The following is an 18,210-nucleotide window of genomic DNA, read 5'->3' as shown; positions in this document are numbered from 1 at the left end:
TACCACAGTTACCATAGTTACCGTCAGTTGCCCTCCACCTCAATGTTAAACTATAGGCTCTTTAGAATGTTATTGAGGGACTTCCGCGTGATCACGAACAACATGTTACGACAAATAAACACATCTGATTGCACGGATCCATTTGAGTTTGGCAGCCGCGGCAAAAGAAGGTGTCCTGCCCAGACTTTGTAAATCCCTGTATATAAAAAAAGGGGTACCATTCTGGACTGGCCAGGCTAAGGTCCTGCATGGGTTCCATCCCCAGCCTGACCAGGCCTTTCCTCCAATTACTTTCCCATGCCTCTAAAAACATGTACCATAAGCCAGAGTGAATGGGAGTGTCCGTGTGTAATGTGTTCATTCAGTGTCATTCATTCAAGCAGAACATTTACTTTGTAAAAATGTATGGGTAAAACTGGGACAGTGACATGGAGACATACACACAGAGTCTTAACCTGCACAAAATCAAGATGATTCAGAGAGATGACCTTGATTACAAAGAGGGAAAGGTTGGAGAAAGGGGTCACAAAGAAGTACAGAAGCTGAACTATCAACAAATATACGGCCAACATCTGTCTCCTCAAGTAGCGAGGATGCTGCAGCGTCCTCACGTGATTCTTTCTTTTAATTTTTTGTAGGTCTTAGCTTTCAAATGAGGCATTGCACTGGCCTATAGATTTGGGTAAAGCTGAACTGGAGAAAATACGCTTGGTTAAGGCAGGGAAAGAGCCCTCTGAACAAGAGCTCAAATTTCTTTTAAATGAGTGTCTGAGAACGGCATCTTCAGCTTGTGGCACCACCTGACAGACCAGTCACAACTATATTCACCCTCCAGCTTAGATCGAGCACCCTGCTGATGTCCTCACTAGAATTATACAACTCAAACATAATGTAGGCTTCGAGACCTTTTTAGTCACCATGGTTGTAAACTCACTTTATTGCTCATGAAGAGGGATTTGAAGCTTTGAGCTTTTTTCTCTGTGATCGTCCATGTACTCAAATACCACCAAATGAGTTTTTTTTAAATTGCACTGAGACGTTCAATAAAGCCCTTCATATGCAGGGCCTTACCAGGGAAATGGGAAGAGGAACATTCCTTGGTTTGGACAATAATAATGATTTATTTTTTATTTTTTATTTGTTCATAAAACTAAAGACATTTTCACTTTACCTGCCTTGGGTTTGTTTTTGTTTTTTTCTATTTATTTAATGACTTTCCCTGGCCCGAAGAACCTCTGGTTTTGAATGTAGCTGAGACCTTGGGGTTGTTGTAAGTTGTATAAATAAGTATATGTGTATGTGTAAGAAATGAGCTGAAACACAAGGATTCAATTCAATTAAAAAATATACTAATTCACTAATAAAGCCTATAAATCCATGTAAGTGTGATCTATAAAAATGTGTTTATTTAAAGAAAGAGTCTGATTGATCTCTGTACTGTTCACAGAAAAAACAAAACTGATCAATTTAGCACAAAATAAATCCATCTATGGCAAATGACTGCTGAGTGGCATCAGCAGGTATAATCAGCAAAAATCAATGACTAAAATGAATGAGCACATGGACACATTTCCAAACAAATGAGGTCACATTGTCATGGCAAATTTAGATTTATTTGTAATATTGATCATTTAAGACTGATATTAGAAATGTGCCAAATTGCCCAGTCTTATTTTACATCATTGCACCTTAACTGTTCTTCCCTTGTGCTTATATGTGTCTTTATTGTCGCTTTCCATGGACCTTAAGCTAATGCTAATAAAATATTACTTATATATTCAATTTACCGAATACATTGGGGGGAAATCAATAAAAGGCATCATTAAAAAAGGCATAATAAAAGGTTATTTTTATTGAAATACAAATTGATAATACAGCAGTCACTCCACATATCTGATGAAAAGTGCAATGAAGATGCAGCCCAGCAGGGCCACGGTCGAGGCTGAGAGAACAACCACAATGACACTTCCTGCCATGTTGACCAAAGCTCCAAGCCCCGCCCCCACGATGATCTGAGCCAGTTGTACCATACAAGTGAGAGCGGCACAGTCCACTCCTGTCCCTCGAGGACTTTCACTGCTGCCTCGGAGCTTCAGCTGCTCCTGCAATACAAGAGAGAAGAGTTCTAAACGTCCTTGTCTCCTGTGTTTGTAATGATTATTTTCTGTACCTCCTCTTCACGCTGGTACTCTGCGATAAGGTTGAAGGGGATTGTGTAGAGAGTGCTGGACATGACTCCAAATACACTGCAGAGGATGAGTGTGGCGATGATGTTGGGGAAGAGACCGATCAGGCTGGTGCCAAGGCCGAACACAAAGTAACCCATGAAGTATAAACCCTTTAGTCCGATGTACGGGAGGAGGAAACGCTGCACATCTGCAAACAGACAAGAGGCCCTGCTTTCATCTGGAAACTTTGTCAAAAAATATGTATTATTGAAATGTGATGAAAATGTGTAACTAAATAGGCTTTGTAGAATAAAGTGATACATGTAATAAAAATATAAAATCATTTTTCAATGAAATATAACACTCAGTGACCCTTTTACAAGAAAACGGTGCAAATGCTCAGTCTTTCAGGTGGTTACCTCTGTCTTCTACAGGTCAAGGGTCTGCAACCCTCAACATCAACATTCAAATGAAATAAGAATCATAAAAACAGCAAAAGTGTACAATTTATTTTTATCAGTATTATTATGATATATTAAATAAAAGTGGATAATTAAGGAAGAATGGTAGAAATAATAGAACATTTAGGAGAAAATTTAAACAAATCAGCCTTAATTCTGGCACAGATGTGGTCAAATTTACCGGAATCATCTCTCAAAATGACTTGACCTGTTGTTGAACATACTTTTTTGGGCAGACTCTCTCTTCAATGACTTACGGTGATGTGGGGATGAAATTTGCTTCTTCTGTCACAACATTTGTCGCTAAGTCGGTTGAAAACAGGACGACAACAGTTCCAATCGAACTGTGATTTATGGGTAGAAAAATATATTGTTTTAGAGTAGGTTTTCTTTGGGTTAAAATGAGCAGGACAGGGCTGTCTGTAAGTTTACATTTTTATTATTTATTACTTTATTTGTAAAATCTGAAACTTTTCTCTTCTTTCTCAGAAAAAAAAAAAATCATCCAAATGAATGCATTGTGCAGCAGTATATCAGAGATTAATTATCTACATCTATAAAGCCCTTTGTGACATTTGTTTCAAATGAATTGACCGTTTTATTGATGCTTCACTTCTATTTGGCAGCCCCTGACAAACAAAAAATAGCTCCTAATTTTAGTATAATTTTATCATTTTTGAGCACCTGAAAAGCGCAGTGTAAACAAAATGTATTAATATTACTGTTATTACACAATCTGACGGCAACAGGGCGAGAAACAGTGTTATTATCCAAGCTCAGGGCAACAGCAGCTCATAGTCAGAGCCAGGGGAGAAGGACAAAGATGAGAAGGAGCGAGAGGAGGCGGCTCGGGGCAGTGGAGGGATGACCAGTGCAGGACACCATGCTCTGAAACAGGGACACACCCAGGGGGCACTGCACCGTTTCAGAGGAGCTCTGAAGGCAGACAGCCAGGTTTCCTCCGCGTGCTCCAGTTTACAACTCAACACAATGTCATTGTGCAATTGTACAATGACACATAAAGCAGTGACTTCTACTGATGTAATGGTCACTCACAGGAGTACAGGGCTGAAGACACCGCATTGATGCACAGACCCCAGCAGCCCACTTCCACCCCTCTCTCATATGTCACATAAGCTGTCGAGTTGTGCTCTGCGTATGGGTTTCCTTTGTATACAATCTGCAAACAAAAAACAAAACAAGCAATGGAGAAATGATTGATGGAGAAAAGAATTCCCTGCCTAATATAGTGTCAGTGATTGCACTGCACATAAGTTTAACGTATTATTGCTCTATTTATTTGCGAGGTATGTTTTATAATAAAGATTCAGCTGACAGTGCACGTTTAAAACAACCTCAGAAACATTGACACTTAAAACAAAGATTAAGTATGAACGATATTATATCACAATAATTGCAGTCTTTGCAAATTCAGTTTGCCCGAAGGTTGCGTTCATGTGACGTCACAACACTGTAAGTAAAATTGACATCAAAAGCAGGTTTATTCATGTATTTGGGTTCATGTCTTATAGCTCTGTAATTACTGAGTCTATCAGAGTGAAACACAAACATATGAACACCTTTTTGCGGTGGCAATATTCCACCTGGTTTACAGTCACATTATTTGAGTGGATTTGTCTTTTATTCATTTGTCTTGGTATTGTCTTTTATATACACTGTTCAATCTTAGTTTGATGTGATTAGTCTGTGATTAGACTTGATTGAGGTAATTGTCTGTTTGTAAATCCCAAGCTTTCTTAGATTAGATAAAGGTTAATAATTAGGATAGTACCTGCAACAATTTTGGACATTTGCTTTGTATAAAATGTTTAATAATCTCTTTCATATCTCTCCACGTGGCCTAGTGAAGTCAGGAGTGCTCTGTCCGTGTTACAAGACTATTATTACACATGATTGTCAATTCAGGCCACCTTAAACACACAGTGTTTGAAAAATAATGAACATATGATTGGAAGTGACCCACTAGAGTCGGCATTAGGAAACGTTAACACAGCCGCGTGTAAAACCTGTTGTTACCTGTCCCATGAAATCAGTGAAGAAGAGCATGTTGCAGAGGAAGGCTGTCCATCCCAGCAGGTGACTGACACACAGGAAACGATAGTGGTTGGGCATGTTGATTATAGTTTTCATCATAGATCTGAATGTCATCCTCTTCTGAGCCTACACATAGAAAATATCACGTGCATGCAGCCGGGAACAAAATACACACACAATATAGATCTGCATATCTACAAAGTCTTCAGTTTATCAACAGTTGATAAATACAGAACAATAGTGTAAAGGCACCGAAAACCAATGACTCAACTGTACAATACTCTAACCATTTCTCTTCCTCTGATACATATTTGTCTTGAAGACCCATGGATATCAGAATGACAAAGGTCACTTAGGAGTTTGCAATTGAACATTATGGTTGCAGTATGTGGCTCTCTGAGAAAAGAGTCTATCTCTCCACCCAGTTACATGTAGCATAATATGTACGGGGACTGACCCCATGTGGGTCAGGTGACGTGGATGATTATTTTTTCCACGTGTGAGGCAGCTGATTGCACAACATGCAACACATTTTTTAGGCGTCTATTTGTTGGTTTTGTCCCCTCAGTCTGGTCCTGGACCAGGCCTGTTCTGCTTCTCTCTGGTGGCCTTCTTTTAAGGAGCTGTATCAGTCTGCACTTTGAGACCATATTAATTATATAACTGAAGCTTTGCTATATTTTGGTGGATCTAGAGGGGTGGCACGGTGTAGCAGCTGTCATGTGGTCATCTAGAAGCTACTTGAGTGCTTTCAGAGGCTCACTCTCAGTTGGTACTTTTTTGACATTTTACAAATGTTAACATTTTATCTGAGTTAGAAACCCCCTACTAATCTTATGCTGCTGTTTGTGTATAATTTTGGGAGGCTCAGCTGCATCTAAATGGAAAAATGTCCTTACGATCAAGCAAAACTTCCCCCCTGGACAACTGTATCTCTTTACTGTATCTTGATTTCAGTGTCTATTACGCGTTATTCAGTCGACGCAGAGATAGCAAAAAAGAATAGGTTAAAATTCCACGCACCTCCTTGTTAGGCTGCTTAGCACTGGAGGTCACTGAGTTGGCCTCACCTAAAGCAGAGAAGGACCTGGGCCTCAGGTCTGTAGGTGAGGTGGGGGTAATAACTGTGTCCTTGACCAGTGCTCCGTATCCATTGCTGTTACTATGAGAACCCAGCAAGTGGAGGGCGCTGGGGGGCGATGGCTCTGAGCCATATCTGTCTTTGCCCAGAGGCTGCTCAGGAATACTGAACAAATGGACAACAAGGAAGAACACCCAAGTCAGAGCTGAGAAGAAGTAGATGACATGGTACTCTGAGCCCAACAGCTGACCCAGAAACGAGTGACCCCAGTCCATGGCCCCAACCAGGTATCCACAGGCCCCGCCCAGACCTGGACACATAATGGTAGAGCTGACAATATAGCATGAACTAGGTTAGAAAGAATCCAGTTTAACTTACAAATAGAATCGGAGACAAAAGGAATAATTAATGCACTGCCAATCAGTTTAGTTTAGTGCAACCTTAAACCAGGATTAAACCAGGAATATCTCTCATAAAATGAATTAAGTCTAAAATTTCAGATCACTTAAGTACCACCAGTTTGAGAGCCACAGGTGTAGTGATAGTTATACCGGCATAATTTAAGTAGCTTTTTGTTTCATATCCAATTCTTTTTGGCCAGGAAAATGCTTGTCTAAAAGTGGTCAGATTTCATAAGATAAGAAGATCAGAAAGGTGTGAAATTGTAATAAAAGGAAATGACCTTAGTCGTTTGAGGCCTTGTCTTGTGAAAGTGTAGTAAGATTAAATTTGTTTTAAACTTATTATCACTCTACCAGTCTCTTGCTCCATTAATTATATGAATGGTTAAGAGAAAGGACCCACCCCTTCTTCAAATAAAAACATTAATAACATGACATAACCACCCTTCACTGAACTGGCATTTACTCCACGAGACCAGAGGATTACGGCTCTCGCTCTGAAAAGTGCCTGAATGTGAAGGCTGCCTTGGCACGCTCACACAGCAGAAGGCAGTCATGTGGTTGGCCCGTGTCTCTCAGCCCAGACCCATGACTGCAGCACATGACACACTGGAGCTGGATTACTGCCCTTGTAATACGTCCATAACACTGCGGCGTGAGTTCTGAGTAGGACCAGGACATACAATCGTATTAGTCCAGTGCTCAGGTGTCTGCGCTGGTTTCAAACTTCAAAACAGTCTCCGACATGTTAGAGCCACATACAAATATACGTGCCTTGCCCTCAAGCAATTATGAGTGTGGAAGACATAACTTTGACTGTCTATGTTATAATTTGAGAAGCAAAACAATTTTCAAACTATGAGCTTGGAAATATAACAAGCAAAAGTCTAAAGATGCATTCAGACCAAGTTGCACCCCCTCATACTTAACAGTGATCCTCAACTGGCGGTTTGAGATCCACCAATGGCTTGTGAGACCATTTGTGTGAGTTATGGGCCTCTGTCAAAAATGTCCGTAGATAAATTAGTTTTGATGGTTTTTAGTCAGTCTTGTGAACAACACGATGTGAAGAAACAGTATATCTTGATATAATAGGGTCAAACAGCAAATAGGTTTTAGTATTCGCTAAAATTAAAGTTTCATGTGGGTTATGGCTTGCAGGATGGTGGGTCCCCGAGCTACGGTAGCCCTCTCGACTCCCCAGTAGTGAGCCATCAGATGGAGGCTTACACACGGTAAACCAGGCCTGGATTCACAGTGACATATTTTCAGGTAATGGATGCGGCTGTGTGGTACGTACCGGTCAGCAGAGCGTGGTAGTGCAAGCCTCTCTCTTTGTCTTGATGTGAGCACACATCGAACAGATAGGCCTTGATTGGTCCATCAATGAAGTCAGCAGCAAAGTCAAACAGCACCACCCCAAACATGACCACAACTATGGACCATATACTCCGTAATGACCTGTCACTGACCAGAGCTGCAAGACAAGACACAGCATCAGTCCAAAATGTGTTATTAAGGTGTGCAGTTAAGGACAAAAGGAACTCAATACACTGTCTTTTTTACAATGTCTTTTTTTTGCATCTTACAAAAGTGGACAGGGCAAAAATAGCCATAAGGGTATACTTTTGGTTGGTTGGTCTTCTTCTGTTTACACGGACATAAAAATCAGGTAAACTAGATTATTGTGTGTGATAGTGCCTGTAGCTGAAGGAGCCTTTTAGATGTGGTGAACTTGAAGCTGGTGTGCGGGGAAATGTCTTCAGTCATGCCTCATTTTGTCCTCATGCCAATAGACATCAGACACAGTTCCGATCCCATAGAAAAACTTAACTCTTCACAAGTTAGATAAACGGCTACAAGCACCAATTTAGAATGGGAAATATCAGGACATTACAATTATTAAAAGGGACATTTGTGAATTGAAAATCTAAAGAATAAACATTAGTGGCCGGTTTTAATCTTCAACTCATTCATGTGTTTCTAATGCTCACCTGAGACGACAGCATCTCCATTCAGGAACAGGGTGATTCCTAGGAGCATGAGGATTCCCAGTGCTAGAATGTATGGCCTCCTACGTCCCCAAGCAGAGCGGCAGTGATCACTGGCCGAGCCAATAACAGGCTGCAACAAGAAGCCCAGGATGGGACTGATGAGCCACACCAGGCTGTAGAGGCTGCGGGGCAGGCCCACACTGAGTAGAACTGGTGTGACAAATGCAGCCTCTACAGCATAACAGAATTCCCTTCCAAACATCACCATGCCGTGGAGGATGAGCCGACCCCTAGTTCTCCGTGGGGGCTCCACAGTCCCAAACACAGCGCCCTCCCCACTGTCCATGAAGTCCTTGGACCCTTTGCAGTCTGTGGAGTACTGGTGGAAGCCATTGCTCATTTGTTTTCCAGGCTCTGAAAGCCGACAGGGCTGCGGTCTGATGGACTGGTCGTCTGACAACAGCGTCATGGTCACAATAAAAACAGAAAAATCAAGGAATAGAATAAGAAAAGTTTACAAATGGAGGAAAGTGAAGGACATGTAGGTAAAAGCCCAATCCACGCTGTGGGCTCAGCTCTGACTAATCCTCTGCTCTACTGCATTGTTGAGATGTGAGTCCAAACCCACAGCTTAACTTTGAAACTGGTCTGGACTAAGTATGCAGACTCACAGAGGACCACGATAGGGGGAGGAGAGAAGTGCAGGGCCGGATCTCTCCTCCCTGTTGGAGTTGTAAGGCCAAAGGGATGCTCCCTGTGATCAGATATTGCATGCATGTGAGTGCGTTGTGACGCTCCTCCAGCAGACAGTCTGTCTGAGGCATTTACAGCCTGGCAATACAAAGAAAACACAAGTCAGTGCGCATTACTATGTTTGCTTTGTTGCCCTACTTTCAGGCAATATTCAATATTGGTTTATTTGATAATGATTTGTATTGAAAGGCTAACCCCAAGAGTTAATGACTAAAGGAAAGGACTTAATGTGTATAGCAGACATGGTCTCAAAGTGCTTTACCTGAGACAATTTGATATTCAATACCACACTCGTTGGTGGTTCGATACGAATGTAGCTTCAGTTTCCTCTGGGGGGGCTGACAGAAGCGCTGTCACATCTGCACACATCTGCACACATCTGAATCAACGGTCTGACCATCATCATACATTCACACACACATCATTCACACAGGCCTATTGTACATGTTTTTTGTGGTTATGAATTAAAATAACCCGATACCAGTCATTTTAACAGACACTAGTGGTAAGTCTATACTTTTTCTACATAAATATATTGAAAGATTTGGGTATTTAAGATTTTTTTTCCCACCTTGAACATTGTCCCTGAATGTATATTTCTGACCAGCTGAGCTTCCCACACATTTCCCACGGGGTCATTTTGTATCGAACATCATACGGTATCGTATTAGCATGATTTAATCCCATTTATAAACTATTATGTCAGAATGGCCTGTAATCACTACATTTGAGCCAAAATTTGAGAATGTTGATTTTCATTGCCTCTATTTTTAGGCTTGGTTGTTTATTTTGGGGAAACTATAAAAAATAAATAAATCAAACAAAATATGGGTACTTTATTTTTTTGACCCTACCTTTAAAATGAATGCCTTTAAAAGTGTTTTTTTTTTACACACATGCTGTATATGCATGAGGAGATGGGGGGCCTGTTGGTCGATAGACAATTTCCTGGACATATTTGAGGCCAGGGGGGAAGGGGTTAAAGTAAGAAAATAGAAATGGGAAATTGCATATTTTGTACCAAAGCGACAAAACCAACATTTATGGATAGCCTTGATTCACACCAACACAATGTGGGTTTCTCAGCGGAGATGCTATTGAGATTATTGATGTCATATAATACTGGCTTAATTTAAGTATAAAATAAATTAAAGGGGGGGTATTATGCAAAATCGACTTTTTCAAGCTTATGTCATTCCCTCATTAAAAACATGCCTGAAGTGTTGCCTTGACACATTCATGTATTTTTGAGTAATCTGTAAAAACTCTGATGGCGGCCATTTTAGGGATAGGTTTGCCTGAGTCCTCCTAGGAACGCCCCCCCCTCTGCTCCTCAGCAGAACCCCCTCCCCACTGATGCCACAGACAGCGTGTGGAGGGGGCGTGTCGGAAAGGCTCAGAGGTTCTTAAAGAGACAGAGGCCTATTTCAAGACATTCACTACAGCCATTTTGAAAGAGCAATTTTATACACGGCAGTTATTCTAATTTACTGCATTTACAGATACACAGAAGGTTTCGTCATCATTGTAGTGTGCTATAGACTGGTGCTATGTGATTGAAAAAAGCATAATACCCCCTCTTTAAAGCTTTAGATTACAATTATCTTCCAGAGATTATTTATATCAAATCAAAGTGACATGAGCCATTTTTGTTGTTATGTTAGAGGAAAAGCCTTTATGATATACAACAAACACTGAGGGGGCAAAGATTTTAAAATAAAATGAGGACAGGTTGCTCCCGATAGATCCGTTAGTTATTAAAGATGAAAAAAAAAAATACACAACCCTCCTCCTCAACGGTTTTATACAATGAAAAACTCCTGTATGACTGAGAGCTTCCACAAACCTCTGTTTTGTCTAATATTCAAATTGTATACATTCTATATACAACTAATAACAGTATTTCTTACAATTAATGGTGTTGTATTATTAAAATAGACAATCATTGGGATGAAATACAAACTTTCATGTCACTTTAGTAAGAGTATTGATACTTCTAAACAATATTACTCAAGTAAAAAGCATTGCCCTAAAATTACTAAGGACTGCAATCTCTTTGAAGAGTAACTAAAGTAAAAGTACTGCTGTAAATGTAATTCATTACTACCAAACCTCAGATGTTAAACATGATTTCACTCTACAAAGGATTGATCTGAGTGAGCTTCGGCCTTGTGCGTCAGCTGGTGGGAGTCACGCTACTCACATTCTTCAGATACCTGCTGCACTCATGAGAAGAGTGCACAGCTATAAAGAGCAGTATCAATGGTAGGCACTGTTGTATTGTGGGTAATCATGACCTCAGAGTGTCATAGTATCCTGATCATTTATTCTTTTTGAATCTGATGTTGTCCAGCTGTGTCTCATTTTGGTTCCATGACTGAAATATCAGATGCAAGATGAGCATGACAGTATTTACAGCTTAGTCTTGGTGGCATGAGATGCTACAATGCCTGCTGCCAGTAACTGTTCGATCTGCACGGCTGTGATTCCGTACTCTCCCAGGACTTCCACAGTGTGTTCTCCAATCATAGGGTCAGGCTTAAGGCAGGGCTCAGCAGGGGTCCTGTCAAGTACTGGCGCTGGGCTGGGACTCTCCTCCCCACTCAGGTCTTTGATAAACGACCCCCTCTGCTGGTTGTGTGGGTGCGAGCCCACTTCTTCAAAAGACAACACTGGTGTAACACAGGCATCTGTGCCGTCAAATATTCTCGTCCACTCTGCCTGAGTTTTAGATGCAAATCGCTCTGTGAAAATGCGTCCAACTTCTGGCCATTCATCGAAGCTCATCTGATTCGGCAATTCTGCAGTGTCCAGCTCCAGACCTAAGACAAAAAACTATTTTAGGATTTAATCGGTCACTCAGGAAATTAGTTATGTAAATGAATGAGATGTACAGACCCTTAAGTAACTCTTTGTAGAATTGTGGCTCGATGGCACCCACAGCCATGTATTTTCCGTCGGACGTCTGGTAGGTGTCATAAAAAGGAGCACCGCTGTCCAACAAGTTCTGGCCTCGAGGGTTGGGCCACATGCCAATGCGATTAGACTTCCATACGAATGAACCCACATATGCAGCACCTTCCACCTGACAGATGGGAGGACAGGAGCTTTTTGAATCCGCATCACAGTTTCTGTGATACACAGGTAGTAAACGCTGTATATATTATCACAGTGGTATAAAGTAGTTTATGTGATACACAGGTAGTAAACGCTGTATATATCACAGTGGTATAGACTCTATACTACTGTGATATATACAGCGTCACATAAACTACTCTATACTATAGAGTAGTTTATGTGATACACAGGTAGTATACGCAGTATATATATATATATTACAGTGGTATAGAGTAGTTTATGTGATACACAGGTAGTATACGCAGTATATATATATATCACAGTGGTATAGAGTAGTTTATGTGATACACAGGTAGTATACGCTGTATATATATATCACAGTGGTATAGAGTAGTTTATGTGATACACAGGTAGTAAACGCTGTATATATTATCACAGTGGTATACAGTAGTTTATGTGATACACAGGTAGTAGACGCTGTATCACAGTGGTATAGAGTAGTTTATGTGATACACAGGTAGTATACGCTGTATATATATATATCACAGTGGTATAGAGTAGTTTATGTGATACACAGGTAGTATACGCTGTATATATATATATCACAGTGGTATACAGTAGTTTATGTGATACACAGGTAGTATACGCTGTATAACCACTAGAAAGCCTGCAGGATTACTGAAACGCCCACAACAAAGTGAGCAAAACTTCAAAGACGCATTTCCTCTGCATAAACCCCAACAGCCTTTACTAATGCAGCGGTCACTAATAAACTACATCTTAGTTCTCACTCTCTCTCACCCTCAGTGCAGAGCTGCTCATTTTGGTCAGTGTTTTCTCTCTGGACAGCACAGTCAGGCTGACACTCAAAGAGCTTCAGCTTCAGGTTGATACAAAAATATGATGCAGCATCACTATGAAAGTCTGTTCAACAGCATTGTTGGCACTAGAAGGATGTGAATTGTTTTGCATATAGATTACAGAACCAGTTTTACTTGATTTTGAAACAGACCTCTTTGAATATTATAATTTACATTCAAATGATATACAATAGAATATGCCTAGTCAAGATAAGCCAAATCATTGATTTTAAGTAACATTTGTCGTGAGATGGGGTCTAGGATGCAAGATTCAGAGACAAACTTCAAGCTTCAACATTCTCAGAAACACTGTTGTGCTTTAGAGTTAATGAGTGCAGTACTGCATTATGGCCAGGTGATGTCAGACTTTGATCAGTGTTTTAAAATAACTACCAAAGCTCAGGTCAAATAATCATGGGCACCTCAATGATCACATGAAATACCACATCTGTTCCATATGAGCACATATTGACAAGATCAATTGCAAAAAAAAGGAAATGATCAGTTCTTACCATACTAGCATCCACAATTTGTCCTTTGCCTGATTTTGTCCTTTCCAGCAATGCAAGAACAATCCCTAAGGCACACGTAAGTCCCCCACCTGCGAAGTCTGCAACCAGGTTTAGGGGGGCATAAGGCTTTTCTGCACTTCGTCCCAGGCGCGATAACAGACCTGTGACATGAAAACACACAGCGAAACAGATTTCAACCTTTGCTCTCTTAACAGAGCCCGTGTCGTGAATGTACATGGGTCATTACGACGAGTAGTAGCTCCAGACAGACAGTTCCGACGGCACCATTGTTTAAGCCAAGAGAAAGGCATAGTATTCTTGGTACTAAGATACAAACCTGACATTGCAAGGTAGTTGATGTCATGTCCAGCTGCAAGGGATAAAGGTCCATTTTGTCCATATCCTGTTAATCGAGCGTAGATGAGCCGAGGGTTTTCTCTTAGCAGTTCCTGTGGCCCCAGTCCCAGCTTTTCCATCACGCCTGTGTGAAGAGAGATATGTTTAACTTAACCACCATTTTCTGGATTTTTTTTTACTTGTAAAAAAAATGCATCATAGATTGAAACAAACTGATTCATGCCTGACCTTTTCGATATGGTTCTAAGACCACATCCGATTGGAGGCAGAGCTTCTTGAGCAGGCTCACTCCCGCAGGGGTCTTCAGGTTAATGGCCACGGAGCGTTTCCCTCTGCCCTGCGTATCCACCGCCATGGCAGCTTTGGTTCGGTCAACCCGGGTCACACTGGCCCCAAAGTCTGACAGTATCATGCCACAAAAAGGTGCAGGCGCGAGGCCGGCCAACTCAATCACCCGAATCCCTGCCAGGGCCATGATTCAGAGCCTGCAAAAAAAGAGTTTAAACAAAACATCAATATCTTCTTCTTGCTGAAGTCGGACCAGCGTGCAAAGCGTTATGTGCGCACAAAGGTCACTCACTAAGGGACAGATCTTTCGGTTCCTTCTATATAAAAGTCCTCTAAGGTGTGAAGCTGAAGATTTACCTGTTTTGAGTTGAGGAAATATGTTACAACAACACTGGGTCAAAGTGTAATAGGTGGAGAAATGTGCACCACGTGACTTTAGCGGCTGTTTGGCCCTCGCTTTCTTTGTTTTTCGCCGAACTAATTAAAGATGACTGTTTATTTTCTGCACTGACACCTCTTTAGTGCCAGATCGTTCTTCATCTGTCTCCATTTACCGTCAGTTCCGGGACAGCTTCGCCTGCAGCACAGGAGAACCTACCTTTAGTATCTTCACTTGGTTATTATTATTATTCCAACATGCATTTGTGTGTAGGTTGTGGCGAGTTTAGTAGGTCTAATACAGAACATCGTGTCTGTTTATATTTGTTCGCGGACAACTTCCTGGAGAGAACCGGGACCCGAAAGGAATTCTGGGAAATGAAGTTCCAGACAACGATGTCAAATTTGGACTCTCCCTGTAACCCCTTATGTGTTTCATGAGAACGACTCAGCCTCACGCAGCCGCCAATGTAGCGCTGTAGGCCCTCAAGTTAATGACTAACTAGTTCTGTAGGCACTACTTGACTATTCGAGCCTGTTACGCAGATCTACGTTGTAGCGATAGCACTGAAAGAGCAACTTCTGCAAGTTATTCAAACCTGCAGCTTCAATTCGTAGTAATGATGTAATTCTTCATATCACATCATCTTTGTTGCAAATGTTGTTGATGTTCATAAATATGCATTGCCCCAACCAAATAAATAAATAAAAACCCACATGTGCACTGGCATTCACACAAACGTTTGTACTGCATTTAGTGGCTACTCAAGGACTGAAAGCTCTGCAGAATCTACTTTGATCAGAACATACAGGGGCTGGGAAGCCGACACCGAAACTGACTGAATAAGCCACAATTTAAATATTTAAATATCTTTCAGACTTCAAGCAGCTCATGCTTAAAAGACTCCTGTTTATTTATTTATTTTCTAAAGTAGGCCTACCTGTCTTAAAATACTGTCCTCGTATTTGAACAACGTTGGTACACAGACTGGAGTCTTTAAAATACAGTGAGAACCAGATGTTTACATTGTTTACACACACTTTATCAAAATACACATTTTTCTCACTGTCTGACATGAAACCAGAATTAACTTTTTTTTTGTTAGAAATGTTTTTGTTACTTTTTACAAAGTTACACTAAGATTACATTGGAAGCACAAGTCTGGCTCATCCTAGGGTGTAATTTCAAGACACCTGAAGGTTCAGGTTCATTGGTTCAAACAATGATGGAAATGACCAGTTATCATACAGATCAGACAGAAGGCGGGTTCTGTGTCCCAGAGATGAATGTGCTGTGTCTGAAATGTGAAGATCAAACCAAGAACAAACGCAAAAGACCTGGTGAAGATGCTGAAACTAGTAAGAGTTTCATTATCCAGAGTGAAACAAGTCCTGTACCGACATGGGCTGAGAGGGAACTCTGCCAGGAAGAAGCTCTGACTCCAACAGAAACATAAAAAAAAAAAAAAAGTTTAGAGTTCGAAAATAAAAAAGGATAAAGACTTATTTTTTCTTTTTTAGGCATTCTGTGGTCTGGCGGGGAAAAAAAGATATATAATTTTTGGTCATAATGACCGTCATCACGTTTGGAGGAAAATGGAGGAATCTTGCAGCCCGAGAACACCATCCCAACTGTGAAACACGGGGGGCAGCATCATGCTGTGGGGTTGTTTTGCTGTGGGAGGGACTGATGCACTTCACAAAATAGATCAGACATGATGAAGAAAGAACATTATGTGGAAATATTGGAGCAACATCTCAAGACATCAGTCAAGTTAAAGCTTGGGCGCAGATGGGTCCAAATGGACAATGACCCAAAGCAAACTGTCAATACTGGTTACAAAGTCAATGTTTTGCTGTGGTCATCGCAAAGTCCTGATCTCAGTCCAGTTGAAAAGGCACTACATTGTAGATGAAACTTATTTTGAAAGTAAACAGTCTCACAGTGAAAGTCGGGCTTATCTCCAACATGTGTGACTTGACCTGACTTGACCTGACCCCATGATCAATTGACCTGGATTTACTTGGGACTTGGAACTTCACGACTTGAGACTTGTATTTAGTGACTTACTTCCACCACTGAGACAAGGTCCAGCCCAAATGACAGGGGAGAAGACAATGGGCAGAGTTAGCATCTCGCCGGCCCCTGCAAAACATCACTTTAATAAATGAAAACATTGTGGCAAGGTCGGAGCTCAGTCGCTACAAAAAATGGTGCCGTCAAATTCGGGGACAGGAGACCACGCCACACTGAAAGTTAATCACGTGGTTTCATTTGTCTCAAGGTCTGGGTCCAAGATGCAACATGAACAAAGTTGGCCTTCATGTTATCATTTGATGAAACGCTGGCCTCCAATGTTCACTCATAAAAGGCCATGGCCTTTTTAGGGATTCTGCTGGCATTGGATATGTTGAAATAAAACACAAGTCAATCTTTCCAGTTTTAAAATGGTCAAGTTTAGGCTGGATATGATCACACTTATACGTATTATTGTTGATGAGAAAAGACCAAAATAACAGGGTTTATAACTTCTTTATAAATCAATATCTACGCAAATATGTGACCAATCACTTGACAACTTGGCCAGTGTTAAATAGACGGAATACTTGGCAGTGTGTCTCCAGTTGGTCCATTCCCCTCCAGTTTTTCCTATCCTGTATCCTCAGATTGCGTGTGAGTAAAAAAAACACAATTGGAACAGACATCGAGAGTATGACCATGAACATCCTGTACACATTTGTAGGCGCAGGCTTCAGCACATTTGTAGCAGAGAACACTTTTTAAATTTCTGATTTTAAAAATTATTTGTTCGTTTACGCACAAATGCAATGACATAATCATGATACAGTAAGTTCTAAGACCAGTCACATCATTAAATATTGATTATAGAATATTTACCCACACACAGTGTTGAGAAAGTTACTTTAAAATTGTAACATATTCTATATTAGTAGTTACAGTATGTTTTAGCTGAGTTACACTACTTTGAGCCACTTTCGAGTTACTTTTGGTCAAATATAAACTAAAAATAGTAATAATGCCACCGAGCAAAAGTGCAGAGAACAATTTCCTTTTCCTTCTTTATCCACATTCTCTCTCTCGTGTTTTGTTTTGACGACATTTATGCGCAACTGCAGATCTTATACACCAGTGTCCAACTTGATTTGGTTTTGCATTTTATTTTGAATTCTGGTCCATTCCTCCAAACAGAAGAGATGTTGCTCCAATAGTTCCACATAATGTTCTTTCTTCATGATGTCATCTATTTAGTGAAGTGCAACAGCCCCACAGCATGATGCTGCCCCCCCGTATTTCACAGTTGGAATGGTGTTGTCAGGCTGCAAGATTCCTCCATATTCCTCCAAACGTGACGATGGTCATTGTGGCCACAGTCACTGTTTGAGACGGTGAGTTACGGTTGACATGGGGACAGCACTCTGCTCTGTTTTCGTGCTTTGCACACTGCGTTGTGAAACTTCATGAACAGACTGTGTGCTCTACCGGAAGTGTCAAGACAAAGGAAGTACCGATCCATGGCAAGAAGAGGTGGTATTCTTCAGTGGGACGATGGACAGCAGAGAGTGAGGGGGATTTTGAATGTGCTGAATTCTGGATAAAGAAGAAAAAACAATCTTGAGTGATTCAGTGAATAGCGATGGTGATGAGTTTTAAGTCGGGATGATATCAACAGTTTATTAATTGTTTGCTAAGTCATGATGGGAAGTCTGAGTGGTCGGATCATTAGTTTGATGCTGCAAAGAGGCTACAGGGTGAGGATGGTGCAACTGGGACTGGGATGAACGACCCTAAGTTTATACTGAGT

General features: G+C 40.9%; 2 protein-coding genes across 4 annotated transcripts; both read right to left on the bottom strand.

Annotated features, from left to right (window-relative positions):
- Positions 1 to 1,877: 1,877 nt before the first annotated feature.
- slc45a2 (solute carrier family 45 member 2) lies at positions 1,878 to 9,068 on the bottom strand. 2 transcript variants are annotated; one of them, XM_079552332.1, is made up of 7 exons: positions 8,161 to 9,068; positions 7,467 to 7,643; positions 5,708 to 6,075; positions 4,667 to 4,810; positions 3,686 to 3,809; positions 2,171 to 2,376; positions 1,878 to 2,102 (listed from the first exon to the last, which is right to left on the bottom strand). In XM_079552332.1, the coding sequence occupies exons 1-7, from the start codon at positions 8,627 to 8,629 to the stop codon at positions 1,881 to 1,883; spliced, it is 1,710 nt and encodes a 569-aa protein (XP_079408458.1). In that variant the 5' UTR covers positions 8,630 to 9,068; the 3' UTR covers positions 1,878 to 1,880. The 2 variants fall into 2 exon arrangements, with proteins under 2 accessions (XP_079408458.1, XP_079408459.1); XM_079552333.1 differs by lacking the exon at positions 4,667 to 4,810.
- Positions 9,069 to 11,223: 2,155 nt separating this feature from the next.
- On the bottom strand, positions 11,224 to 14,740 carry amacr (alpha-methylacyl-CoA racemase). Of its 2 annotated transcripts, none has more exons than XM_079552092.1 (6): positions 14,607 to 14,740; positions 13,949 to 14,205; positions 13,701 to 13,844; positions 13,364 to 13,524; positions 11,812 to 11,998; positions 11,224 to 11,735 (listed from the first exon to the last, which is right to left on the bottom strand). In XM_079552092.1, the coding sequence occupies exons 2-6, from the start codon at positions 14,193 to 14,195 to the stop codon at positions 11,326 to 11,328; spliced, it is 1,149 nt and encodes a 382-aa protein (XP_079408218.1). In that variant the 5' UTR covers positions 14,196 to 14,205; positions 14,607 to 14,740; the 3' UTR covers positions 11,224 to 11,325. The 2 variants fall into 2 exon arrangements, with proteins under 2 accessions (XP_079408218.1, XP_079408219.1); XM_079552093.1 differs by lacking the exon at positions 14,607 to 14,740 and adding an exon at positions 14,366 to 14,402.
- Positions 14,741 to 18,210: the final 3,470 nt, after the last annotated feature.

Source organism: Gobius niger (assembly GCF_951799975.1).
Source record: "Gobius niger genome assembly, chromosome: 2".
In the NCBI taxonomy this organism is placed as follows: domain Eukaryota; kingdom Metazoa; phylum Chordata; class Actinopteri; order Gobiiformes; family Gobiidae; genus Gobius; species Gobius niger.
The sequence above is the reverse complement of the archived record's forward strand: the minus strand, read 5'-3'. Positions and strand labels throughout refer to the sequence as shown.

Excerpts from the sequence above, each read along its gene's own strand:
- slc45a2 (XM_079552332.1), bottom strand. The coding sequence starts at position 8,629 with ATGACGCTGTTGTCAGACGACCAGTCCATCAGACCGCAGCCCTGTCGG. Across the intron at positions 7,644-8,160 it reads TGGAGATGCTGTCGTCTCAG|CTCTGGTCAGTGACAGGTCA; the intron begins GTGAGCATTAGA and ends CTTGTCTTGCAG. Across the intron at positions 4,811-5,707 it reads CTAAGCAGCCTAACAAGGAG|GCTCAGAAGAGGATGACATT; the intron begins GTGCGTGGAATT and ends TTCTATGTGTAG.
- amacr (XM_079552092.1), bottom strand. The coding sequence starts at position 14,195 with ATGGCCCTGGCAGGGATTCGGGTGATTGAGTTGGCCGGCCTCGCGCCT. Across the intron at positions 13,845-13,948 it reads CTTAGAACCATATCGAAAAG|GCGTGATGGAAAAGCTGGGA; the intron begins GTCAGGCATGAA and ends CTCTTCACACAG. Across the intron at positions 11,736-11,811 it reads CTACAAAGAGTTACTTAAGG|GTCTGGAGCTGGACACTGCA; the intron begins GTCTGTACATCT and ends TTTTTGTCTTAG.